This window comes from Podarcis vaucheri, assembly GCF_965113315.1.
Source record: "Podarcis vaucheri genome assembly, chromosome: 2".
Classification (NCBI taxonomy): Eukaryota; Metazoa; Chordata; class Lepidosauria; order Squamata; family Lacertidae; genus Podarcis; species Podarcis vaucheri.
Window position 1 is genome coordinate 112,907,364 of NC_138760.1, and position 27,553 is coordinate 112,934,916.

At 48.4% G+C, this 27,553-nt stretch overlaps 2 protein-coding genes across 4 annotated transcripts; both read right to left on the reverse strand.

Moving 5' to 3' along the window:
• Positions 1 to 1,541: 1,541 nt before the first annotated feature.
• Positions 1,542 to 9,729, reverse strand: LOC309525097 (1-acyl-sn-glycerol-3-phosphate acyltransferase alpha-like). Its single transcript, XM_082210487.1, is given in 7 exon segments — positions 1,542 to 1,736; positions 1,893 to 1,965; positions 2,967 to 3,065; positions 5,379 to 5,554; positions 6,621 to 6,754; positions 9,352 to 9,677; positions 9,679 to 9,729. Coding segments are annotated over 7 exon segments (1,032 nt in total). The 5' UTR covers positions 9,715 to 9,729; the 3' UTR covers positions 1,542 to 1,548.
• Positions 9,730 to 12,871: 3,142 nt separating this feature from the next.
• LOC309524698 (uncharacterized protein) lies at positions 12,872 to 24,643 on the reverse strand. Of its 3 annotated transcripts, XR_014216016.1 has the most exons (6): positions 24,083 to 24,500; positions 23,261 to 23,334; positions 22,351 to 22,425; positions 19,885 to 21,655; positions 18,039 to 18,313; positions 16,859 to 16,997 (listed from the first exon to the last, which is right to left on the reverse strand). XR_014216016.1 is itself a non-coding variant. In XM_082209609.1 (5 exons), exons 2-5 carry the CDS (start codon positions 23,292 to 23,294, stop codon positions 15,097 to 15,099), a joined length of 2,241 nt encoding a protein of 746 aa, XP_082065735.1. In that variant the 5' UTR covers positions 23,295 to 23,334; positions 24,083 to 24,643; the 3' UTR covers positions 12,872 to 15,096. The 3 variants fall into 3 exon arrangements, 2 of the variants coding, with proteins under 2 accessions (XP_082065735.1, XP_082065736.1); XM_082209609.1 differs by lacking the exon at positions 19,885 to 21,655 and having other exon boundaries at positions 12,872 to 16,997; positions 18,083 to 18,313; positions 24,083 to 24,643; XM_082209610.1 differs by lacking the exons at positions 22,351 to 22,425; positions 23,261 to 23,334; positions 24,083 to 24,500 and having other exon boundaries at positions 12,872 to 16,997; positions 18,083 to 18,313; positions 19,885 to 20,021.
• Positions 24,644 to 27,553: the final 2,910 nt, after the last annotated feature.

Consider the following 27,553-nt stretch of genomic DNA (forward strand, 5'->3'; position numbering starts at 1 on the left):
ACTTTATGATATATGGTTTATTTACAAATATATACAACTTGAGCCTACAATGGAGGGTTCACAGCATCAGCACCCCAAAATGGTCTTGCTTCACCCAAAGCCACAGCCTTGGATATGAGCAGAAATCAGGCATGTCTCTCCCTCACAGGATTTCGCTTGCTTCTTCCTTTAGCTTCTGGATACTAAGCCTTACGGGGAGTGCTTGAAGGAGCTGGGTATGTTTAGCCTGGAAAAGAGGAGACTGAGAGGAGATATGATAGCCACCTTCAAGGATCCCAAAGGCTGTCACATGGAGGAGGGAACATGCTTGTCTTCTTCTGCTCTGGAGGGTAGGACTCGAAACAATGCCTTCAAGTTGCAAGAAAGGAGATTCTGACTAAACATTTGGAAAAAACTTTCTAAAAGTAAGCGCTGTTCAGCAGTGGAACAGACTCCCGCAAGAGGTGGTGGACTCTCCTTCCTCGGAGGTTTTCAAGCAGAGGTTGGATGGCCATCTGTCATGGATGCTTCAGCTGTGATTCCTGCATTACAGGAGGCTGGACTAGATGACCCATGGGGTCCCTTCCAACTCTAAGATTCTACAATTCTATTATTGTAGCTTGCTCTTACACACACACACACACACACACACACACACACACACACACACCCCGCAGCTCTGGTCTTTGTCTTTTCTATCTACCCTCAACAACTTCGTATCACCAGCAAACTTGGCCACTCCAACTCTAAACTGCTTATGAACAAGTTAAAAAGCACAGGTCCCATTACCAATCTTTGACGGGCTCTACTTTCTATATCTCTCCATTTACTGCTACTCCCTTTTTCTGTTTCGAAAAGTACATTTGAAACACATTCCCTCCACCTTTTTTGTTAAGGTTACGGGGAATTGTAACTCTGGGCAATTGTAACTCTGGGCAATTTTCTGATCTATATTACATACGGTTCTCTGAGTGGCTACATGAAGTGCCCAGAATTCTTCGAGGGGAGAAAGGTGCTTTAAAGGCATACACTCCAATATTTCTCTGATGAAAAGAGGGAATGGGACATCCCATTCCATAATGATAATTTTACTATTTATACTTCACACATCTTACTGGGCTGCTGCAGCCACTCTGGGCAGCTTCCAACATATAAAAATATATATAAGAAAACATTAAACAAACTTCCCTATAGAGGATTGCCTTCAGATGGCTCAGGGGACGGATAACTCCAACATTTCTCCAGTGAAAATAGGAACATCCTAAGGAAAAGTGGGACATTCTGGAATCAAATCAGAAACCAGGATGGCCTCTCTAAATTAGGGACGTCACTGGAAAATAGGGACACTTGGAGGGTCTGTAAAGGTACGTGCGCCTGATGGACCAGGAAATCTATCTGCAAGGGCATAGGCTGCGTACAAATGTAAAGGTACGTTTGTACGCAGCCTATGCCCTTGCAGATAGATTTCCTGGTCCATCAGGCGCACGCAAGCTAAGCCATGGAGGGCAGTTAAGCCGAGGCAGAGCTGGGGTAAATGTGAAGCCTAAGGGTGGGAATAAATGGGGTGGTTTACGAAGATACTTGGTGATTGGCAGCTTGGTCTGCATCTTCTTCAGTGACACCTTCCTGCTTCAGTGCTGAGATCTCATGGAAAATAGGGAGCATAGTCTCTCGCACACGGTCTGCAAATTCTTGGACATCGGCTGCGCTCAGTCCCTCGGTCTTCATGGGCGGTAGGATCTGGATTATGACTTCCCCTTGGAAGAGAAAACAAAGGAAATGCTGTACCCCCTGCAACCGGAGCCCCTTCCCCAGTCTAACGGAGGCAGCAAGCATGGAATCTGGAAAAATGAGTTTGCTTCATAGTCTCAGGCCATGTCCCAGAACCCATCCCATATCTTTCCCACAGCTACCTGATGTGAACTTTTTAATTTTCTCGTTGAAGAACGTCCGGTAGGAGGAAATCACCACAGGAATAACTGGCACCTGCGTGGACATAAGGCACATCAGCCGCCAGTCAGATGGAAATTTACCTTTGCTGTAAATTGAACGTTATAGGCAGCCTCAGCTTCCAAGGGAGTAGTGCTTTTTAATACGCTTACAGACTAAGCACACTTCCAAACAACCTGTTTGTTGACCGTTCGCTTTGATTTGCTCACTGTGAGGTCAGCTGTCATTTCCCCTATCCTTATCACAAAAGTTGTTGTTTTGGGGATTGGTGCTCCCTGCTTTTCATCTTTGGTGTTTTGTTGAACTTTTTTTTTTTTTGTCTCTTGATTTATTTTTTTAATGGGCCAGATTCAATGAATGAGTCCCGCTGGCAGAAGCCCACACAAAGGGCATATCTGCTCACAGGAGAGAGGAAAATGCTACAAATTAGATTGTTATAACGAAAAGGGGAGAAAAAACCCCTATGGAAAACCACATAGAAAAATATTGTGCCCTCTGGTGCCATCTGGTGTTGCGTGTTTATAACGCATTCAAAGCATTGTTTCTTTACTAATGTCGCTGAGTCCAAAGACCTTGGCTAGTGCAATGGGGCTTTCCCCAGTGCCCCATCCCAAATTGGCATTAGGTGGAGTGTCAGAAGAATAGCACACAGGGGAAAGTGGCAGGGGAGGGGCTGTAGTGCTATGTGTTTTCAAAATACCCCTTTAAGATTGTTCCCTGCTTCGGGTATGCATCAATACAGCAGCTCCTGGCAGGATTTGGAGAGTGTAATCTGTCCTGTGATTTGAAATACCTGGCTTACTCAACAAAATACCTTATACTGAACCTGAGGTGAATTTGCCTAATGGCAACAGCTGGCAGCCCTGTTTGGCTGACCTCAATCCAACTGCAGCATATAAACTTTAAAAGTGGGACATGCTCCCAGCTCCTACAAGCCTGGTCTTTTTAAGCTTAGGATAGCCACTCAGAGAATGAGTCCACTATTAGTAAATAGTGTGCAGGAATAAACAAGAGGATTAGAAGCTGAATGATCTCACCTGGGCTTCCACGGCCAGAAGGAAGGCCTCATGTCTGGAGGAGAGCAGACCAGCGCTGTCCTTGTCTCTAGTGCCTTCAGGGAACATGCAGATTCTCAGCTGAAGGGGAAAGATAATACAGTGGTACCTCGGGTTAAGAACTTAATTCGTTCCGGGGGTCCGTTCTTAACTTGAAACTGTTCTTAACCTGAAGCACCACTTTAGCTAATGGGGCCTCCTGCTGCTTCTGTGCCGCCGCAGCGCGATTTCTGTTCTCATCCTGAAGCAAAGTTCTTAACCCAAGGTACTATTTCTGGGTTAGCGGAGTCTGTAACCTGAAGCGTATGTAACCTGAAGCGTATGTAACATATACGCTTACAGTGTACTGTACAGTGGTACCTCGGGTTACTAGCTTACAGTGTACTGTACAGTGGTACCTCAGGTTACAGATGCTTCAGGTTACAGACTCCGCTAACCCAGAAATAGTATCTCGGGTTAAGAACTTTGCTTCAGGATGAGAACAGAAATCGCGCGGCGGCAGCAGGAGGCCCCGTTAGCTAAAGTGGTGCTTCAGGTTAAGAACAGTTTCAGGTTAAGAACGGACCTCCGGAACACATTAAGTTCTTAACCTGAGGTACCACTTTACTGAAAGGATGTTCAAACATGAATTTTCTTTCACCTGGAACCAGAATACAGAAAAATCCAGTGGCTACAATTTAGTCTTTCCCTGATGTGATTTCTTCCAGTTAAGTTTTCATCTGCTCTGATACTGCAGAGGACTCAGTACAGAAAATGAGACTTTTTTTAGCCTAGAAATAATGGCCTATATCCAGCACTTTTTTTCTTAAATAATGTTTAGGGGGTACTCTAATTTTCCTACTCATATTGAAATACTGCCCCTCAATGAGGCCAAACTTAGATTCACAAAACGTTTAGGGGTATGCGTACCCCTGCGTCCCCCCCAGAAAAAAAAGCACTGCCCATGTTATGTACTAAGCTTGGATCCTAGAACAATAGGCAGGTAGGATCCTAGAATGCAACAACCTGATTGGCCTGCAGGAGCAGCCCAATCAGGCCCCAGGAGGAAGTTAATCGGCCTATCAGGCTGGTAGAATCCTAGAATGCAACAAGTGATTGGCCTGCAGTAGCAGCCCAATCAGGCTCCAGGAGGGAAGCAGAACCAGCCAATCAGACAGGACTCATTGTGAAAATAATGCATATAAAGCCAGAGGTTTGGGGGAGGGTTCTATTCACTGTTTTACGAGCTGCAATAAAGAGCATGAAATCACTACGCAGCTCCGAGTATATTTCAGCCTATATCAATAATGGCTTGGAAGGGTGTCTGTCTGTCTAGCTGTCTATCTACTGTATTTCATTTCCTCCAAGACATGCAAAGTGGTGTACAGGGTTGTCCTCCCACCGGTTGCTATTGGAAAGACAGAGCAACAATAAACACTTACGTAATCTGTCACAGGTATTGCTGCGGTTTGCCAGGATGGGGCAATGGGGTTGGCGTGGTGTAAAAGTACCAGTGACTGCATGGGATTGACTCTGCTAGTGCATTCACTGAGCAGACATCACTGCCTCCTTGCCCCTCTCATGGAATCACAGAACTGAAAAGTTAGAAATGACCCCAAGGCTCATCTAGTCCAACTTCCTGCAATGCAGGAATTGCAGCTAAAGAATCTCCAACAGGTGGCCGTCCAAATTCTGCTTAAAAACCTCCAATGAAGGAGAGTTCACCTCAACGTCGCCGCACCCCCAAAGAGTCCATTCCACTGTTCCTGTCAGAAAGGCCTTTGTTTTGTCAGAATCTCCTTTCTTTTACAGTGGTACTTCAGGTTAAGACTTAATTCGTTCTGGAGGTCCGTTCTTAACCTAAAACTGTTCTTAACCTGAGGTACCACTTTAGCGCACGGGGCCTTGCGCCGCCGCCACACGATTTCTGTTTTCATCCTGAAGCAAAGTTCTTAACCTGATGTACAGTCATACCTCGGGTTACAGCTGCTTCAGGTTGTGTTTTTTTGGGTTACGGACCGCCGAAACCCGGAAGTACCTGAACGAGTTACTTCCGGGTTTCGGCGGTCGCGCATGCACAGAAGCTCTGAATCGCAACCCGCGCATGCACAGACGTGGGTTGCAAACGTGCATCCTGCATGGATCATGTTTGCAACCCGAGCATCCACTGTACTATTTCTGGGTTAGCAGAGTCTGTAACCTGAAGCGTCTGTAACCCGAGGAAGCACTGTAATTTGAATCCAGTGGTTTGGCTCCTGCTGTCTGGCGCAGCAGAAAACAACCTTGCCCTGCCTTGACAACCTTCAGATATTTGAAGATGGCTTACATATCACCTCTCGGCCTTCTCTTCTCCAGGCTAAACCTTCCCAACTCCCTCAACCATTCATCTTGAGAGTTAATTTCGCTGACACTCACATTGTCACGGACCATCGCGTCTGCTGCCTCCGATATGGAATTGGCGGATGTTTCTCTGTTCCGGCGGTCAACGAAAACGAAGCCGCTCAGCCAGCAGGCAAGGCCCACAGTAAGAAAGCGTGAGATCTCCTTTTTAACAATGAAGGTGCTTCTCTCCGGCAAGATCTGAAGCATTGCTGGGACAATTGGAAGACAGTCAAAATGAAGTCTGGCTGTGCAGTTCCTCCCACCCTTCCCTACAGCCCCTAGCGAGAAAGGTGATGTAATAATTAGATTTGGGCTGGGTACCAAATCCTTGCTTAGCTATGAAGCCACCGGGATTATCTTGGGTCAAACACACATCTTCCCTTGGCCTGGCCTACCTCACAGGGTGGTTGTGAAGATAAAAGTAGCATGGGTTCCTTGGAGGGAGAGGGATGTGTGTGTTGTGTTTTATCTGCCTATTCACACATACACCTGGATGCAAGGAGTATAACCCTCACAATGCATAGCCCCTCTTCACTATGTTTATACAATGCTATTCGTTATGGCCTATGGCCGGGATAAAATAAACTCTCCTACGAAAAAAAGAGCTTGCAGGTGATTTTTGTGACATTTCGGTGGGCCCAATAAGGGTATATTGACGGCAATTATTAGAGGCCATTCAAATCAGAGAATAATTCAAGAGTAGGATGGAGCGAAGGAATATATGAAAAAATATGGTTCTGGAACTGGAATATGAATAGATAACGTGTAAAATGTGCAGGGGTAAGCAAGGAAATAATAAAGAAATTAACTGAATAATGATTATAACAACAAGAGGGAAGAAGCAAAAAATTGAGATCACACATGAGTGAAGGGGAGTGGGGGGTATTTGAAATATTTATAATATAAAAGTTTTAATATAAACTTTCTAACTGTGATGTATTTGTATATAGCAAAGAGAAATTTAGAGTAATTAGGTATATTTGATTTAGTTAATAATGTAACAGGTTTATGTTAGGAAATAAATATGGATGCTGAATTTGATGTTTGTAATTTTTCTTTTTTGGTTTTGAATTATTTTTTTTAAAGGTATATTATGCTAGTAGTCCATGCCCTCCTACCAGTGGTGATCTGAAGATATTTTCTCTATCAGCCAATGTCTGCAGGGCAGGTAGTTACTCTCTGTGGCCCACTGCAGTTTGGATGTGTAAAGCTGTAGGTGGGTCACTCCAGGCCTTCCAACTGGAGGGGAGAAAGAGATTGAGGCAACCAACATACCCAGGATGTCCACATTGCATTGCTGATTGGCAACCACAACATATGGCACTTTCAGGTTCAAGTTCTGAGCGCCCTGCACCTTGAATTTGATGCCGAGGAAGTATTTCGCAGGCAGCAAGGCAAAGCGGAGGACTCTAAAACAAGGGAGCAAAACCAGAGGCGTTTCAGGAAGGTCAAAGGCGTTGAAGGACAGGAGCGAGAACTTTACAAGCAAGACAGTTGCCTGCTACAGGCTGTTTGGATGAAAGCTAGTACAGGCATACCTTGGTTTTCAAACAGCTTGGTTCTCAAATGTTTTACCTTGGAAGTAGAACGCCTTGCAACACGAACGTTTTGGCTCCCAAACACCGCAAACCCGGAAGTGACTGTTCTAGTTTGCAAACTATTTTTGGAAGTCGAACATCCTGCGGGGCTTCCGCGGCTTCCGATTGGCTGCAGGAGCTTCCTGCAGCCAATTAGAAGCCACGCTTTGGTTTCTGAACGTTTTGGAAGTTGAACAGACTTCCGGAATGGATTCCGTTCGACTTCCAAGGTACGACTGTATGGTGTAGTGCATGGGTAGGCAAACTAAGGCCCGGGGGGCAGATCCGGCTCAATCGCCTTCTAAATCCAACCCGCGGACAGTCCAGGAATCAGAGTGTTTTTACATGAGTAGAATGTGTGCTTTTATTTAAAATGCATCTCTGGGTTAGACTTGTCTGAAAGATCAGCAAGCCTCTTCAGCAAATGATCAGTGGTGTCTCTACGAATCTCAGCATAAAAAGTACATCTAAATATATATATATGTTCGGGGCTTCCTATTTCCCCAATGGGCAGGCGCAAAGTCTCTGTGCGTACGGGACTCTTCTATAGGAGCCTTCCAGAACCTGTAAGGGCAAGGCCGAGCTTCTAGCAAGAGTGAAATCCCTTCTTGCATTTCTGGATGCGAGGAAATAGAGATATGTTGCTGGAGTGGCTACGTATTTCCTGTTTTCTATGATTTTATAATTGGGGACCCTCATCTCTGGGTTATTTGTGGGGCATAGGAATTTGTTCTCTTTTCTTGTCTTCAAAATATAGTCTGGCCCCCCACAAGGTCTGTCTGAGGGACAGTGGACTGGCCCCCTGCTGAAAAATTTTGCTGACCTCTGGACTGCTGCATCACAACTGGGGAGACCCGGGTTCAAATCCCTACTTGGCCATGATGCTCATTCTGGCTACTTCACAGGGATGTCATGAAGATAACAAGAGGAGCATCTTGTAGACTGTCCTAACCCCGGGGAGGGGGGGCAATAGAAAAAAATGAAAGAATCCAAGTGAGATGTGCATAGCAGGCACAGGGCCCTTAGATCTGGATTGCAGGAAAGTCAAATGGTTAAAGCTCCCAATCAGACCTGAATAAGTCATAGAATCAAGTCACAGCTGAAGGAATGCCATCTCCTCCAGCCTTTGATGAATATCTTAAGTGTCAACAAACACTTTCTCAACCATGAAGCTCTCTTCCTTTCACAATCATGGGCAACCCGGTCAACAAAAGACTGCTTAGCAAGAAGGCACAACTCATTTCTGCTGTTAAGCCAGCTTTCCCCAACCTGCTGCTCTCCAAAGGTTTTGGACTACAATCCCCACCAAACCCAGCCACCATGTCCAATGGACCCTCCCTCCCTCAGCAGATCCACAGCTAGTCCCTGTGTGCGAGGGAACGTGAGGGTGGTTTGGCCTCTACCATGTTTCTGCAAGGGGTTTCCTTGCTGTGGACAACCCTACTCCATACTGAGGGTGGGCGAGCCTCTCAATTTCGGTTTCTCTCATTTTGCCCGTCTGAAGTTTAGTTCTCCACCTTTCTAGTTCCTCCACCTTTCCAGATTTTTTAAAAGTCCTCATGAAAATTCATGAGGGTTTTAGAGTGAATTCCTCCTACTGCACACATAAAGTAAAGGGATCCCTGACCATTAGGTCCAGTCGTGGCCAACTCTGGGGTTGGGCGCTCATCTCGCTTTATTGGTCAAGGGAGCCAGTGTACAGCTTCCGGGTCATGTGGCCAGCATGACTAAGCCACTTCTGGCGAACCAGAGCAGCGCACGGAAACGTCGTTTACCATCCCGCCGGAGTGGACCTATTTATCTACTTGCACTTTGACGTGCTTTTGAACTGCTAGGTTGGCAGGAGCTGGGACCGAGCAACGGGAGCTCACCCAGTAGCAGGGATTCGAACCGCCGACCTTCTGATCAGCAAGTCCTAGGTTCTGTGGTTTAACCCACAGCGCCACCCGCGTCCCCCACTGCACACATATTTGTATGCAATTTCCGCCGGCATAATGCTTTTTGCTAATAGATACATTTCTATATGCGCACTTTGCTGCAATGTATGCATTTCCACACACCTTACTTGTCTGTAGAACTGCATTGCAAAATCCATAAAAAGTAAATATCGAAGGATGGAAATGTTTCAGTTCGCATATTGTTTCGTAGATTTGCCTTTAAAAGTGAAGTGGATCGTGTCTCTAGAGTGGGGTGGGGGCCTAATTTCACAAAATGTGATAAGGCAGTCCTGCTGGATTTGTTCCCACCCTCACCCTCTCATACTGCTGAGCGTGGCTCTGCGCACCTGCCCCTAAGTCCCTGAAGGGCATCACTGCTTAAAAGCTCATTAGTTATTGGGCAGCTATGAAGGAGTCACATCGCACTCCTATGTGAGCACAGAGTCCCGAAAAACAAGATACAAAGCCACACGGCAGTAATAGTTCACTCACCTCACATTTGCCACACTTCGTCCCCGGAGAGCTATAACAGGAAGTGCAAGGGAGGTCATATTGAACATCCAGATATTTAGGAAGCAAACCCTGAAATAATATCTGAAGGTATTGCTGTAATGATAGAGGAGCAGCCCTGCAAAGATGAACAGGAAGAAATTGGCCAGGCCAAGAGACTGGGCCATGTTGTCTTCTGCAGACGCTCCTAAGTCTGTGCACAGTTTGCCTCTGACATTTAAGGTTTCGGGATGGCTGGGCGTGGAAAGCACAGCAGAGAGAAACATGCTCAAACACGTACACTCCAGCAAGAGAGAACTCCCACTGTTTCTTAATCACCATTCTTGGACTGCATGCAGGAATCATGAATACATGGGCAGTGATGGCATCTACCTTTTGTGATAGAGAAGGAAGGAAGATTCCTCGGTCCACGCAAGACAACAGCAGAGGGCAGATAAAAGGTTGCCATAAAAAGTGTCTTAAAAGTGTCCACAGAAGGCTGCCATCTACTGTCGGTTTGCCCACTGTCTAGAAAAAAATTACTATCGTGATGGCCACCAACTTGACTTGATCCAGCAGGCTGCTCTTTTGTCTTTAACTAGCCTGGCCTAGTGCTTTGGACACCAGATTGATCTAGTTATCAGAAAGTCAAGCTGTTTGTCTTTATGGCAGGAAGGTAAGCAATATTGTCCTGACAACAAGCTTGCACAAATCTTTGGTGTGGCCACATCTGCCATTAGGAAGATCATGAAATAGAAAAAGGGTCTGGTGAATTCTTTCTTCAGTCCATCCTTGCTATCACTTGGGGCAAAGATCACATTGAGAGTGTGCCCTGCCTGGTGTGCTGCAGCAATGACCACCTGAGAGACCCATAGTTGTCATGGAGGCTATGAAGTCTTGAGCTGGCCTCTGTGTGGATACTGAAGTCACCCAGGATTACCATTTAGTGCCCCCCCCCCAATATCCCAGGGACTACCTGATCAGGAATGCTGCTGGGAAACAGGGTGTTTGGTAGACCAGCAGAAGCCATGGTCTATTCTCTGGTCCAGCACTAGGTTCAGACCCTCTAAACCAGGGTTTCCCAAACTTGGGTCTCCAGCTGATTTTGGACTACAATTCCCACCATCCCTGGCCACTGGTCCTATTAGCTAAGGATGATGGGAGTTGTAGTCCAAAAAATAGCTGAAGACTCAATTTTGGTAAACCCTGCTCTAAACCCATCTCATGGTTAAGAGGCTTCCTGGTCAAGGAGATGATGTTTCTATACACAATAGCAGCACCCCTGCCTCAACCCCCTAGTCTAGCATGGTGCAGTATGGAAAAAGCAAATGGGCACAGCTGGGTAAAAGCAGGTCCACCCAGCTCACTCACTTAAGTCTTAGCCAGATCAGCCTGCTCATCCACAAAGAAATCATGAATGAGCATGGTATTATTACAGACTGATCTGACATTCAGCACCACCAGACCAGAGGGCTCTGCAGATATGCCACCAATAACTTCCAGTAGATTGAGAATGCTGGAACAAGGAACAGAGGCCAAACACCTTGTGTAGAACCAAATGGCAAAAAGGTTTTAGAGGGTCTGTGAACGCCATCTTGGTAGTCAAGATCACCCTGAGACTAATTGTTTTTTGCTGCAATAATGAGCTCACCACATATGTTCACGCTCTTGCTTTGGTAAAAAGGTAAAGGATCCCTGGACAGTCATAGGTGACTATGGGGTTGCGGCACTCTTGCTTTCAGGCTGAGGGAGCTGGTGTTTGCCCACAGCTTTCCCGGGTCATGTGGCCAGCAGGACTAAACTGCTTCTGGCACAACAGGACACCGTGACGGAAGCCAGAGCGCATAGAAACGCTGTTTACCTTCCCGCCGCAGCGGTACCTATTTATCTACTTGCACTGGTGTGCTTTCGAAATGCTAGATTGGCTGAAGCTGGGACAGAGCAACAGGAGCTAACCATTGTTGTGCAGATTCGAACTGCAGACCTTCCAATCAGCAAGCCCAAGAGGCTCAGTGGTTTAGACCACAGCACTCCCTGCACCCCTTTCGCTCTTGCTTTGATGCTATGCTTATCTGTTGGCTTCAGATGCTGGGGCCTAGGGATGGGAGTTGTCAGCGCAGTTTGGAGGCCGGCTACCTATCTCTTTATAGACAGGTGGGCTTAATTAGCCACTGGACGTAAGATATTTTCTGCATAATGCTTAACATATTAGCCTCTTGTGGACAGTCATGGCAAATGCTTGCTGTTTCGGTGTTCAGCCTGAGTCTGTAAAAGCAGCAAGGTCTCTGGCATTGCACTTTAAGTCTGCACCTTCTCATAAATTAATCACTCTAGTGTTTCTGACATCCTTCTTTGAAACCCTTGAGCAAACTTCTTTAAGGTTTTGGTGTGTGTTTTTTAATCTAATTTAAGCAAGCCTTTATGGATTTTCCGCTTCCTAAAAAAAAATAATTCCCATCATTCCGTGTCCTCTCTTTTTATTTTCTTCACAGTTTAGAAATTCCACCCCTCCCCCCGCAAAAAATCCCCAACCTCATCAGCATCAATAACAATAAAAATTAGCCAGTTTTACACTCGATACAAAAACAAAAAACCAACACCACAAACAATAATATTAATAATACCAACAATAAAAAGGATGTGTTGTGTGTGTGAAAAGATGCTCATCAACATTTTGATTTGCTGAAATGCACAATTCATGAGTACCATGAGCTGTGAAGCCTTTTGAACTTGGTAGAATTGGGAAGCTTTTTCCCAGCGGAGATCTCTTAATGCAATGTACATAATTATTTTTTTCTTTGCCCCAGATGCAGATAGCTTCAAGTCAACGGCAGTAATCTTCTCCAGGTTGGAGATGGCAGAGATGTCTGGAGACAAGGCACATAATTTGCTTCCTGCCTCTGTCCTTTCAGCAGCAACCGGTGAAACACAATCCGTTGTATTTTCGGTCTCCGCCAGTATGAAAACCCTACAGACCCGTCCCACCCCCCACCCCAAGCAGCACGTATTCTGTGTTTCCTTTCTACAGATGCACCATAACATTAACAGCACCAAGTTGGTGATAACAGTGTGAGGGGTCTGCCTTTCCCAGCAGCACGAAGGGCCCCCCAAAAGCAAGAAAATAAAAAGATAAAAGCGAAGCCAGTCTGGTGTTAGGAACACCAAGGAAGGCAAATCTACATTAAAGTGGTTTTGAACCGTCAGGGTGCCCCATCCCAGGAATTGTAGTTTGGCAAGGGTACTTTTTCAGGAAAATTTAGGCTTTGGCCTGGTCTCCTCATGTGGTGGGGAAATGAGACTGAAGTGTGAGCTGTACCACTTCCTAAAAACACACACACAAAAAAAAACAACTAGGGTATAAGGAGAAAGTTTCTAACTCACCTTTCCTTCTGTTGCATTCTAACAGCAAGAAATCCTTCAGATAGGTGTGCATTTTTTAAAAAAACTGTGATTCCCCTCTCATAAACTGAAGCGTACAATCTCAGAACTCGACTATATTGTATGTTTTCTCTTCATGTTTTCTGCTCGTGTCAACGAGACCTTCCTTGGGGAGGAGAAAATGGCTACTAAAGCGATCCAAACCACTGATGTAGATATTGCCAAACTGAAGAGGATGTGCTAACGGGTGCAATCCTATGAAAACTTATCTGGGCTGAGGAAACCAGCAGCCCTCCAGAGGCTATTGGACTACAGCTCCCATTGCCCACGATAAATTGGCCATGTTGGCTGGAGAGCTCATGGGAGTTGCAGTTCAACAGACTCTGTAGGGCCACAAATTCCCCCCCCCCTCGCCTTACATGGAAGTAAACCCACTGAACCCACTGCGGATTGTATCCAAGTAAATATGCATGGAATCAGGCAGGATGAAGAAGAGAAAGGAAGAGTTGGAGGTAGCAGAACTGGGGAAAGGAAGAGGCAGAAGTCTGCAAATTGCAGAATAAAACCATCAGGGTAGACGCAGGATTATACAGCCCACCCCCCCCCCAGCAGCTGCACCCTAATCCAGGGAGGTGTTTGACAATCTTTTAATCCAGATTAATCAGGTATATATATTTTTAATCCCAGTTTCTAAGACCCCCATCTACACAATACATTTAAGGCAGTATCACACCACTTTAAACAATCATGGCTCTCTCCGCCCCTCCCCAAAAAAGAATCATGGGAATTGTAGTTTGTTAAGGGTTCTGAGAGCTGTCAAGAGATCCCTATTCCCCTCTCAGACCTATGATTCCTAGAGTTGCTTAAGAGTCAGTTGTCCTTTCCAGGACTCTGGAAATCTTAGTTCTGTGAGAGGAACAAGGGTCTCCTGATGACTCTCAACAAATTACAGTTCTCAGGTTCTTTTGGGGAAACGATGGCTGTTTAAAGGGTAGAACAGTCGTTTAAATGGATGGTGCAAACAGGGACCTTTTTCATGAAAGCTGAAGCTACTTAGAATCACTATTCCAGACTTCAAAAGGTAGCCTGAATATACATTGACTGCCTTTTAACAAACCTTGGACTCACAGTCTTTTCCTGCCTTCCATGCTGCTTCTACATTGTGGGACCTCTCTATGGTCTCGATTAATCAGGAGTATCACGCCTCCCGTTCTTTAAAAGCAGTTTAGAATCATAGAAGAATCCAATCCTCCTCTTTTTCATGCTTAAAAAAACCCCTTGTGTGAATGAGTCATATGGGGCAAGCTCATCTGCATTAGGTTATGTCAACCTTTGCCAATCTGGTCTCCTCCAGATATTTTGGACTACATTATATTTTTGCTGGCTGGCGCTGATGGGAGTTGTAGTCCAAAACTTCTGAAGATCACCAAGAAGGCTGGATTCGTTCGTGAACAGGAGGAATGAGAAGTACAGGATGAAAGGGTGTGTGGGCAGCCAGGCAAGGGCGGCTAACTTTTGACCCTCCGGATGTGATTGAATTCCAGCTCCCATTAGGTCCACCTCGCACAGGTCCCCCACCCCTGCAGGAGACAGCCCACCATTTCACTAACTTGCTTTCATGATCACGGAGCCCCAAACACAACCGGATAGCTCAGCTGGCAGAGCAGCAGACTCTTAATCTCAGGGTCATGGGTTTGAATCTCACGTTGGGGAAAAAATTGGGCTGGATTAGATAACCCTCTCGGTCCTTTCCAACTACATAAACAGTGGTTCAACTTTTGCAGTCCTCCGTCATTCCAGTCCACAGTGCAGTGTTCGTGCAGGAGGGTGGTGGGTCTGAAGTTCTGAATGGTCCCTCCTATTAAAAAGACCCTCACGTCAAGCCCAAGGCTGCTTGCAGACCGTGCAACTTAAGACACTCAGGTTCATAGGGGAAACTTCCTTCACACAGTGCAGTCTCACTCGTCACTGGCTCCCTTCAGTGGCATCATTCATCGCAGGCAATGTAACCGCCAAGGGGAAGAAACTTGCCTGTGATGAGGGATGCTCACCAGGTGAGCAGATGATCCAGGTTCAAGCCAAAGCAATTGTAACAGGGCATGAGGTGGCGCTGGTTTAACCAGGAAAGCAGAATGAGAACAGAGCTGGGATGAATGAGAGGCGGCCATTGGATGGAAAAAAAGAGCACCAGGCAGGAAATGGAGACATACCACACATCTGACGCGCACACACCCCTCCGCAAAAAATCCTAGAATTGTCGTTTGCACAGAGAGCTACAGTTCCCAGCACTCTTGACAAACTAGTTCTCAGGATTCTTTGAGGGGAAGCTTTCCACATATGGTTTGTGTGCAGCTGTAGGACGGGCAGGATTTAGTTGATCAGGGATGAAGCCTGGGCCCCGCCGGGGGAAGGGGAAGAGAAGGGCGAGTGGGAAAAGCCTCGAGAGGGAAAGGACAGAGACCAGGGCAGGTCCAAAGAAGGGATCGGGAGGGACGAGATAGAAGAGGGGAAGGAAGGAAGGGAAGGCAGGGGCCCAGGTGAAGCGAAGGAGGCTGAGAAGGCCGAGGCGGGCAGGGGAGCGACAGGTTTGGCAGAGCTGGCAGCCAGCAGTGTGGTGTGGGCCGTCCCGGCGCTGCCAGCCGAGGCCTTGCCGTTGCTGTGGGTGCGCTGGTGCCGGTTGAGGTGGGAGCTGCGGCTGAAGCACTTGCCGCAGACGCCACACTTGTAGGGCTTCTCCCCGGTGTGGGTGCGCTGGTGGATGGTGAGCTCAGAGCGCTGGATGAAGGCCTTGCCGCACTCGCCACAGGCGTAGGGCTTCTCGCCCAGGTGGGTGCGCTGGTGCGTCAGCAGGTTGGAGCTGACGCTGAAGCACTTGCCGCAGGCGTCGCAGCGGTACGGCTTCTCGCCCGTGTGCATCCGCCGGTGGATGGTCAAGTCCGACCTCTGGATGAAGGCCTTGCCGCAGTCGGCGCAGGAGAACGGCTTCTCCCCAGTGTGGATGCGCTGGTGCTTCACCAGCGCCGAGCGCTGGGCAAAAGCTTTCCCGCAATCCTCGCACTTGAAGGGCTTCTCGGCCGGCGGCTGCAGCGAGAGCGGCGGCATTTTGCCCAGGCTCTTCCCGCAGTCCAGGCAGTGGCTGCTGCGCGTGAAGCGTCCCTTGGCGCTGCCGCACAGAGGGTGTTTCAAACCCGCTTTGCTGCCCGCCCCAAGAAGGAACCCCTTGATGTGTTCGGGGCAGCGGTGGGCAGCCGCGGCGGCCGCCTGGGCTTGGTGGACCCTCTGGTGCCGGTCGAGATGGGAGCTGACGGAGAAGCCGCGCCCGCACTGCGCGCAGGTGTAAGGGCGCTCGCCCGTGTGCACCCGCTGGTGCCGCTCCAAGTCGGAGCGCTGGATGAAGCGCTTGCTGCAGTCGCCGCAGGGGAAAGGGCGCTCGCCCGTGTGGATGCGCTGGTGCTGTGCCAGGTTGGAGCTGCGGCTGAAGCGCTTGCCGCAGGCGCCGCACTGGTAGGGGCGCTCCCCGGAGTGAGTCTTGCGGTGCTTGGAGAGCGCCGAGCGCTGCCCAAAACATTTCCCGCAATCCGGGCACCGGTGGGCGGCTGGGGCAGCAGCCGCGGTTGGCTCCTCCTCCCGGAGGCCGTGGCGGTGGGTGCGGCGGTGGCGGTCGAGGTGGGAGCTGACGGAGAAGCGCTTGCCGCAGTCACGGCAGGCGTAGGGCCGCTCTCCCGTGTGCACGCGCTGGTGGCGCTCCAGGTCGGACTTCTGGGTGAAGGCCTTGCCGCAGGCGGCACAGGGGAAGGGGCGCTCGCCCGTGTGCACCCGGCGGTGCTGCGCCAGGTTGGAGCTGCGGTTGAAGCGCTTGCCGCAAGCCGTGCATGGGTAGGGCTTCTCGCCCGAGTGGATCTTCTGGTGCTTGGCCAGGATGGAGCGCTGACGGAAACAGCGCCCGCACTCGGCGCATTGGTGCGGCCTCTCCGGGGTCGGGGTGCTGTGGCCTCGCCCACTGCCGCTTGCGTTGCTCTTCCCGCACTCCACGCACACTCCCGGCCTTTCCTGCCGGTCTTGGAGCTTCTTGGGAGCCTTGGCCTCCGGCGGACAGATTGCTGGAACTCGCGGCAGCTGCCCCTCCTCCAGGTCCGGCTGGCACCGACCACCATTGGCTTCTTCCACCTCGTCTGGGCTGTTGGATCTCCCCGTTGACGGGGAACCCGGCGGCTCTGCCTTCTCCAGGTTGATTTCCCCCTGAAGTGGCTCCTCTTCGTTCTCCTCAGCGGCTGTCATTTCGTTGGGGGGGAAAGAGACAAGTTGTCAAGGAGCTGTCAGTGTGGGATGTATCTTCACTGTAGCAGTCAAATGCAACATTTCCTGTTTCCTAGAGTGGATACGCAGGGGGAATGTTGCTCCAGACAGGGAGGACTTCCTGTCACACCTGGTCTGGAGCATCCTCCCCGTGTGTGACCAGATAGATGGGCATGACCCTGGCAGACCCTATAAACGGACTAGTCATGCAGCCATCTTCCTCTTTTGACCTTCTCTTTTGGCCCTTTGGCTCTTTTGCTGCTCTTCCACTGGCTCTTAACCAGCAGCATATGGCTCATCCTTACAGAGGATGGAAGCCACAAGGTAGAAAGTCTGAGGCCTAGCTCAGACTTCTTTTTCTCTACAACTGTACCTGTAACTACAAGCTAAAGCCTGCCTTCAGGACCATACTGTGAACTGAATGTAAGTAAACTTGACCATTACTTTTTAAAGAAGACTGTTGTGTCATTCTTGTTTTTAAGAGGGAACTAAAGGGGAAATTTACCAGGAACAATCCAATCTGGACAAGCCAGACTCCCTATCCGAGCTGCATACAAGCAGGCGAAGACTACGCCTGCACGGAGCCTGCTTCTGCTACTCACATTTCACCCCTCATCTGATCCTGGGGGACAGTGGGGCAGGAGGAGAAGGTAAGGAAGCCAGTGTGGTGTAGTGATTAAAGTCTGAGACTAAGACCTAGGAGACCAGGGTTCAAATCCCCACTCGGCCATTAAGCTCACTGTGTGACTTTGGGCCAGTCATTGTCTCTTGGCCTAGCCTACCTGTTGTGGAGCTTGAACTGAGAGGTGGAATCATTTATGTAAATGCCATACATAAAAGATGATTAAACAGAAGTCGCTTGGAGACCCTTTGGGTGCCTGGTAACTTCAATAAAGAATAATCAATCTATCAAACAGGTTCAGGGGGAAGTCAGGAAGCCCAAGCTGGCCCTGCCAGAGGCTGGCAGCCTCACTGAGCTGAGTTTTGTTCTTATTTCTTAGGAGTTTCACACACACCCTGTTTTACCGGCACTGCAGCTCGTGCCACGAGCCGCGCCCACCTTCATCCTTGGGGCTTTTTGGCGCCTTCTTCCGGGCTTTCCGCTTCCCTTCCTGGCTCTGCTCCTTCACCAGCTCCCGCAACATCTTCTCCACCTGGTTCCTGCCGGCTGTCTGCAGAATGAGGCCCAGCTGCCGGCGGAGGTCGGCATTCATCCCACTTTCGCTGGGGCCAGCTGCCGTTGAATCGTGCATCGGGGTCTGTTCTGCTTGGCCCTGATCGGGCTCCACGTCTGCACCACAGGGGGACAAAATGGGACGCTGATCAGACCGGAGTGCCCAGTCAGGGCTGCCAACCCAACAGGACCATGTCTTAATGGCGGGTTGATATACAGGAAAGGAGCAAGGGAAGCTTTTTACAGCATGGAGGTGAACAATGGTTAACGTCTGTGCGCCAAGCCACTTTTAAAAAGCACAGTTACAGACGCTGACTTAAAAATAGGCAAAACTGTCCCCGGTGTCAGCCTGGAGCAAGACCAACAGAATAATGGGGAGTTCTCGCTCCTTCTTGCCATAATCCAGTGGTACCTCGGGTTAAGAACTTAATATGTTCTTAACCTGAAACTGTTCTTAACCTGAGGTACCGCTTTAGCGGGGCCTCCCGCTGCAGCTGCACGATTTCTGTTCTCATCCTGAAGCAAAGTTCTTAACCTGAGGTACTATTTCTGGGTTAGCGGCGTCTGTAACCTGAAGCGTCTGTAACCCGAGGTACCACTGTATTAAACTGGTACAGCTCCCATGCCAATGAACAGACCTGAATTTTCTTTTCTTTTTTATTTAAGAATCGAATAAAATCCACCCTTCTGTTTTAGGATCAGCGCTGCTGATTTATATATATATATAGTGTTTTTTTATTTTTAAAAAATAGCAGAATAAAATAGTATATATATATATAGTGGTTGGGTTTTTTTTATAAAAATAGCAGAATAAAATAGTAAACACAATAGAAACAGAGACAGATAAAGCAGGTGAAAGCAGCTCAAAAGCAAGGGCACAGATGCTAAAAAAAAGAGTCTGGTGTGCGGGTGGATTAGCAAAACAAAAGGGCTTTCAAGACAGGTCATTTTCTTCTGCATTCTGCAATATAACACTGACACAATAATAGCATATAAGTGGTGGGTTCATGCTGGACTGTGCAAATGTCATCCTGCTTACTTATTGATTTAAGTATTAGATTTATAACTGGTTGTTCTGCAACGCTTCCCCAAAATTACTGCATTACAGTGGAACCTCGATTTTCGAACATAATCCATTCCGGAAGACCATTCGGGTTTGGAAACCGAGGCGCAGTTTCCCATAGAAAGCAATGCAAAATGAATCAATCCGCTCCAGACCTTTAAAATCTCCACCCCCATTGTTCAGCCCGGACACTGAGGTCCAGCTTTGAGGGCCTTCTGGAGGTTCCCTCATTGAGAGAAGAAAAGCTACAGGGAGCCAGGCAGAGGGCCTTCTCGGTAGTGGCGCCCTCCCTGTGGAACGCCCTCCCACCAGATGTCAAAGAGATAAACAACTACCTGACATTCAGAAGACATCTTAAGGGGTTCAGGGAAGTTTTTAATGTGTGACATCTTAGTTTATTTTTGGCCTTTGTGGAAGCCGCCCAGAGTGGCTGGGGAAACCCAGCCAGATGGGCAGAGTACAAATAATAAATAATAATAATTATTATTATTACCCCTAATACAGCAATTTAACTTGAATTTTACTATCTAATGATACACAATTAAAGCAATAAACACATTAAACTGTATTGCAAAAGCAATAATAAATAAACACAACGCAGATGATAAATGTAAATTTTTCTTACCTGCAATGATGGGTTTTTTTGGGGGGGTCCTTCTTCGATAATCACTGTGGGTTACTCCTCTCCTGCGTTTCCTTGATTTTTTTTACACCACTGACACCTGGTTCAGACTCACTGGATCTTTTCCTCGCTAACCATTTTACAATGGACATTTGCTCTTCTTCCCGACGTTTCAAAATTTGTCTGAAGTGAGACATCGCATGATCATTGAAAGTGCTCGTGGCGTGACTCACGGCGGCTTTATCGGGGTGATATTTTTCAACAAAAACTTGCAGATCAGCCCATTTTGCACACATGTCTTCGATCAGTGCAGTAGGAACACTTTCTCTTCTCTCCTCCTCCTGCAAAAACAATTCCTCAGCTGCCGCTTGTTGTTGCTCCATCAGTACGTTTCGAAGTTCTTCTGCGGTGAGCTCCGTCTTGTGCTCCTCCACTAACTCCTCCACATCATCCCGACTCACTTCCAAGCCCATGGACTTCCCCAGAGACACAATATCCTCAACAATAAGAGCATCCTCTTCAACGTCCTCAGGTACGCGGTCCGGGGCAGCTTCTGGCCACAATTTCTTCCAGGCTGACTTCAGTGTTCTTTGAGACACGTCCCTCCATGCTTTGTCTATGAGATGTAAGCCATGTAAGATACTGAAATGGTTCTTCCAGAACTCCCTGAGGGTCAGGCCTGTGTCGGAGGTCACCTCAAAGCACCTTTGGAACAGGGCTCGGTTGTAAAGCTTCTTAAAATTAGATATGACCTGCTGGTCCATGGGCTGGATGAGGGAAGTCGTGTTGGGGGGCAAAAACTTGACACTGATGAAGCTGAACTCTTCTACCAGCTCGCCTTCCAAGCTTGGAGGGTGAGCTGGAGCGTTATCCACAACAAGCAGGCACTTCATGGGAAGATGTTTGTCTCGGAGGTATTTTTTCACACTTGGCCCAAACACTTCATGAACCCACTCGATAAAAAACTGCCTGGTTACCCAAGCTTTGCTGTTCGCCCTCCACATCACATGCAATTTGCTTCTCATGACGTTGTTTTTCTTAAATACCCTGGGGTTCACAGAATGGTAGACCAGCAACGGCTTCAACTTAAAGTCTCCACTTGCGTTCGCACAAAATAAAAGGGAAAGTCTGTCTTTCATGGGCTTGTGCCCTGGCCATAATTCCTCCTCCTTTCTTATGTAGGTCCTCTTTGGCAATCTTTTCCAAAAGAGGCCTGTCTCATCGCAATTGAAAACTTGCTGCGGAAGGAAACCCTCGGCCTTAACGTAATCTTTAAATTCCAAAACAAATCGGTCGGCATTTCCTTTGTCGGCAGCTTTGCCGTGTCTCACCACGCTGTGAATGCCACTCCTCCTCTTAAAATTATCAAGCCACCCTCTACTTGCCTTGAAAATACAACTCTCAGCACTTGTCCCAGGGGTGTTTTGGGTGAGGTCGGCATGCAACTGTAAAGCTTTTTCACAAATTATGTTCTCAGAAATGTGGTCACCGGCCAACAGTTTTTCATTTATCCATATGGTAAGCCATTTTTCCACTTCTTCAATTGTCTGTGTTCTTTGTCTTGCGAGTGTTTCAACGCCTCTTGCGACATCGGCTCCTCCAACGGCTCCTTTATTTTTTAAGATGCCAGCAATTGTAGATTCGGCCATACCAAACTGTGTTGTCGGACGACATACGGGGACACCACTTGCGTGTTTGGAAATGTTTTCCTTCTCCACCGCTGTTGTTGTTCTGTCAATGGTTCTCTTGGCTTCTTCGCAGCTTCTTTCCATTTCTCACACCACACCAAATAAGCATAAAATAAAATAAAAATAAAATAAGCCAAATACTGTGGTACCTCGGTTTTCTCACACCAAATAAGCATAAAATAAAATAAGCCAAATCATAAGCCAAATAATAATAAGCCAACTACATAGCGCCAAATATCACCTCCATTTTCCGCGGTTGCTCAGGACGCAACAGCCGACACTCAGCGGAGCCCGCGTGGCACGTTCGATTTCCGAAGCGCGTTCGAAAACCAAAGCATTTACTTCCAGGTTTTCGACGTCCGAAAACCGAATTGTTCGGCAGCCGAGACGTTCGAAAACCGAGGTTTGACTGTGTTCCCTTCCAGAGGGGCACTCTTGCAGTACATGATGTGTGTTACGGCTGGGCGACATATCGCCAAAGGCAGGTTTGAAGCCGGTATCGTGAGATTGGCTTCATAATTTTGACCTGGCAATATATTGTGCATCATGGTACTTGTTTGCATGTGTGCGTGCTATGCAAAAATCACAATGCAGGAAATAAAAGACACGTGAAGCCAGCCAATTCCTCCACATAGCTCCATCCTTATTTCAGACTTCGTGATCTATATTGCGGTGTTTTGCTGGTGATTTTTTTTTTTGCAATGCTGAAAAGCAGGTATCGCGCAGCCCTAGTGGGTGGGTGGGTGGGTACCGCCAAATGCCTTCCTCCATGCCAACTTACCAGGCACAAGTCCTCTCCTCCTGTGGGACTCAGCGAAAGCTGTGATCCGGGGCCAACTGATGGCGATCTCCTCCGCTGTGGAGACAGAAAGAGAAGGGGCAAGTCAGAGGAAGTGGAGAGATGCTCCCAGGATTAGAGCAGCGCATGAAGGGCTCAGTCCAGGGCTAAGTCCTTTGGAGAGAGTGGCCATATGGCCTAGTGTGTGGAGCACAAGCTATGCATGCATAGGGCTGCCATATGCCTTAGGCTCAACAACTTTCAGGGAGTCCTGGTTTTTACTTTCTGCAATATGGCAACCCTACGCATGCAGACGTTCCTGGGTCCAAGCCCTGGCGTGCCTAGTTAAGTGGGTCCCATAGCACGATGTAGGGAAGAGCTTCTGTTAGAAGCAGTAGAATGAACTTCTAGCCAAAACAGAGGATAGAGTCTTTGGATGCTCCTTTAAATAGATGGTTCGGTCAAGTAATGTTTATTCTCATCTCCAAGAAACTGACTTACAAAGTATTATAAATTAAGGACATATCAAGGTGCAGCAAAACCTATGCATTTTGCCTCAATTTGGCAACCGTTTGTTACTTATACAATAGGCCAAGCACAGGGGTGGCAAGTCTCAATGAAATATGGCTATATTTGGCATATTTCATAGAATCATATGCTCTTGAAATGCAGGAATCTCAGCTAAAGCATCTGATAGATGACCATCCTTCCACAATCTGGTACCTTCCAGATATTTTGGACTATAGTTCCCATCAGTCCCAGTCAGCAAGCCAAGTATTTGGGACTGATAGGATTTATAGTCCACAGCATCGGAGAAAGATGGGAGACACTAGGTTGGGGTAAGATGGTGTAGACAGTATGTCAGCATCTTGATATCTAACAAAAAAAAAAAAGCATGGAAATGGCTACTTACCCAGTGAAATGACGTTGTCGTAGTTCTCCTGCATGATTTTGGTCACCAGGCGCTTCAGCAGATGTGGGAAACCCCTGAAACGACAGACAACCGTCCTCCGCACTTAAACAGGTGGTAGGACTGAGGAATGCAGAGGAGTTAATCAGGTTCCTCTAGGCCTAGGGCTTGGAGGAGAGGCGGTCTTTGTAGGATGAGAGACCAAGGGGCAGAGGGGCTGGTCGGTGCACGACTTGGCAGAACCCCAAGACTCAAATCCCAACATTTGGTGCAATTTGTTTATTTCTTGTTACAGATAGGTAGCCGTGTTGGTCTGCCATAGTCAAAATAAAAAAATTCCTTCCAGTAGCACCTTAAAGACCAATTAAGTTAATTCTTCAGTGTATCTGAAGAAGTGTGCATGCACACGAAAGCTCATACCTAGAACTAACTTAGTTGGTCTTTAAGGTGCTACTGGAAGGAATTTTTTTATTTTGTTTATTTCTTGTATATCATTATTGGTATTCATATCCCGCCTCTCCTCCAACGAGCTCCCGGCAGCGTATGTGTTTTATTGTTGTTAGCCGCTCTGAGCCCGGCTTCGGCTGGGGAGGGCGGGATATAAATAAAATATTATTATTATTATGTGGTTCTCTTCCTTCCCCGTTTGGTCTCACAACAACAGCCCTGTGGAGCAGGCTAGGCCGAGAGAGACAGGGACTGTCCCCAAGTCACCCACCCAGCAAGACTCATGGCCCCTAGGAACTGGCTCCTATGTCTCTGACTTCAGACAGAGGCCTGGCCCTCTTCCAACCTTCAAGCGCCATTGAATTATAGGGGACTTACTCTCAGATGAAGTGCGGGGAGAGACTGCAGCCCGGCTCCATCCTTGCCGATTCTGCTCCCGCCCTTTCGGAGCCTCTCTCCGGAGAGATTGCAAGCGTGGCTTGCTTGCTTGCTCGTTCCTTTCTCGGGCTCAGCCTTGCTTTGCAATGCCCTGCAGTGTTTCCAGTTGCTGCTCTGAAACGAATAGTGGAAAGAGCCCGGGGCTGCCTGCTCTTCCTCCACCTCTCCGGGAACGGAGTAGTGGCGGCGTTTGCGGCCCGATCGAGCCTCCCACTCCTCGGATCGGGTTGCAAAGTGGGCCGCGGAGGCAGCTTCCGCTGCAGCGCGCAGGGGGCGGGGTGGGGAGGCCTCACGGACGCCCAGGTCACTATGGATGCAGCAGCAGCTGCCGCTTGCTGACCCAGGAAGCTCAACCCCGGATGCAGCCGGCGGAAAAGAGGGGAGAAGACAGCAGCCTCCATGGCTGAGAAGCGGCAGCCGGAGCCCTCTGCTGGATCCTCAGAAAGGATCAGGATTCAGGACCCTGTACGGGGCAACCCTAGTGATGTATGGAAGTGAGAGCTGGACCATAAAGAAGGCTGATCGCCTAATCATCATCATCATCATTTATTATTTATGCCCCGCCCATCGGGCAATTCTGGGCCACATCAATAGGAGTATAGCATCTAGATCAAGGGAAGTAATAGTGCCACTGTATTCTGCTCTGGTCAGACCACACCTGGAGTACTGTGTCCAGTTCTGGGCACCACAATTCAAGAAGGACACTGACAAACTGGAACGTGTCCAGAGGAGGGCAACCAAAATGGTCAAAGGCCTGGAAACGATGCCTTATGAGGAAGGGCTAAGGGAGCTGGGCATGTTTAGCCTGGAAAAGAGGAGGTTAAGGGGTGATATGATAGCCATGTTCAAATATATAAAAGGATGTCACATAGAGGAGGGAGAAAGGTTGTTTTCTGCTGCTCCAGAGAAGCGGACACGGAGCAATGGATCCAAACTACAAGAAAGAAGATTCCACCTAAACATTAGGAAGAACTTCCTGACAGTAAGAGCTGTTCGACAGTGGAATTTGCTGCCAAGGAGTGTGGTGGAGTCTCCTACTTTGGAGGTCTTTAAGCAGAGGCTTGACAACCATATGTCAGGACTGCTCTGATGGTGTTTCCTGCTTGGCAGGGGGTTGGACTCGATGGCCCTTGTGGTCTCTTCCAACTCTATGATTCTATGATTCTGGCTGGGTCCCCCCACCCACTCTGGGCGGCTTCCAACAAAACACTAAAATAAAGGTAAAGGTACCCCTGCCCGTTTGGGCCAGTCTTGCCAGACTCTAGGGTTGTGCACTCATCTCACTCTATAGGCCGGGAGCCAGCGCTGTCCGCAGACACTTCCGGGTCACGTGGCCAGTGTGACAAGCTGCATCTGGCGAGCCAGCGCAGCACACGGAACGCCGTTTACCTTCCCGCTAGTAAGCGGTCCCTATTTATCTACTTGCACCCGGGGGTACTTTCCAACTGCTAGGTTGGCAGGCGCTGGGACCGAGCGACAGGAGCGCACCCCACCGCGGGGATTCGAACCGCTGACCTTTCGATCGGCAAGTCCTAGGCGCTGAGGCTTTTACCCACAGCGCCAGCCACATCCCTAAAATACAATAACCTATTAAACATTAAAAGCTTCCCTAAACAGGGCTGTCTTTAGATGTCTTCTAAAAGTTTGGTAGTTATTTTTCTCTTTGACATCTGGTGAGAGGGCGTTCCACAGGGCGGGTGCCACTACTGAGAAGGCCCTCTGCCTGGTTCCCTGTAACTTTGCTTCTCGCAGCGAGGGAACTGCCAGAAGGCCCTCAGTGCTGGACCTCAGTGTCCGGGCAGAACAATGGGGGTGGAGACGCTCCTTCGAATAATTGATGCTTTTGAATTATGGTGCTGGAGGAGAATCTTGAGAGTCCCATGGACTGCAAGAAGAACAAACCTATCCATTCTGAAGGAAATCAGCCCTGAGTGCTCACTGGAAGGACAGATCCTGAAGCTGAGGCTCCAATACTTTGGCCACCTCATGAGAAGAGAAGACTCCCTGGAAAAGACCCTGATGTTGGGAAAGATGGAGGGCACAAGGAGAAGGGGACGACAGAGGACGAGATGGCTGGACAGCGTCCTCGAAGCTACCAGCATGAGTTTGACCAAACTGCGGGAGGCAGTGGAGGACAGAAGTGGGGTCATGAAGAGTCGGACATGACTAAATCACTAAACAACAACAACACGGGGAAACCCCCTAGTACCATAAGAGCCTCATGACCCGGAAAAACTGTCTGTGGAAGCGGACAAATGCCAGCTCCCTCAGCCTTTAAAGCAAGATGAGCGCCACAACCCCAGAGTCATTCGTGACTGGAGTGAATTGCCAGGTGTTCCTTTACCTTTACCTTTATTCCTGGTAGGTCTCAGAAGGTACTTCAGGATCAATCAGTGATAATGCAGGGGTTCGGTTGCATGTGCTATGATGAGCCACATGTTTAAAGTGCCAATATACTGCTTCAGCCGTCGGGGCTTCTTCCCAAATAATCTTGGAAACTGTAGTTTGTTAAGGACCCACGTACCTACGGGACCACCTCTCCTGGTATGCCCCACGGAGGACCTTAAGGTCCACAAATGACAACACTTTGGAGGTCCCAAGTCGCAAGGTGGTTAGATTGGTCTCAACTAAGGCCAGGGCCTTTGCAGTACTGACCCCAAATTGGTGGAATGCTCTGTCACAAGAGACTAGGGCCCTGCGGGACTTGACATCTTTCCGCAGGGCCTGCAAGACAGAGCTGTTCCGCCTGGCCTTTGGTTTGGACTCAGTCTGATCCTTATGTTTCCCTCCTCCTACGGTTTTAATCTATGGGCTACTTTTAAAATGAGGCTGCATTTTAAATTGCATTTTCACCTGTATTTTAAATTGTCCCCCCCATGTGTTTTTTTTTCGGGACGTGGGTGGCGCTGTGGTCTAAACCACTGACCCTAGGGCTTGCTGATCAGAAGGTCGCGGTTCTAATCCCCACAACGGGGTGAGCTCCCGTTGCTCGGTCCCAGCTCCTACCCACCTAGCAGTTCGAAAGCACACCAGTGCAAGTAGATAAATAGGTACCGCTCCGGCAGGAAGGTAAATGGCGTTTCCGTGCGCTGCTCTGGTTCGCCAGAAGCGGCTTAGTCATGCTGGCCACGTGACCCGGAAGCTGTATGCCGGCCCCCTCGGCCAATAAAGTGAGATGAGCGCCGCAACCCCAGAGTCGGCCACGACTGGACCTAACGGTCAGGGGTCCCTTTACTTTATTATGTTTTTATTGTAATTTTACTGGTGTTAGCCGCCCTGAGCGCAGCTCTGGCCGGGTATAAATAAAAATTATTATTATTATTATTATTATTAAGGGTGCTGGGAGTTGTTAGGAGACCCCTATTCTCCTCACAGAGCTACAATTGCCAGAGTGGTTTAACTGTCAATCCC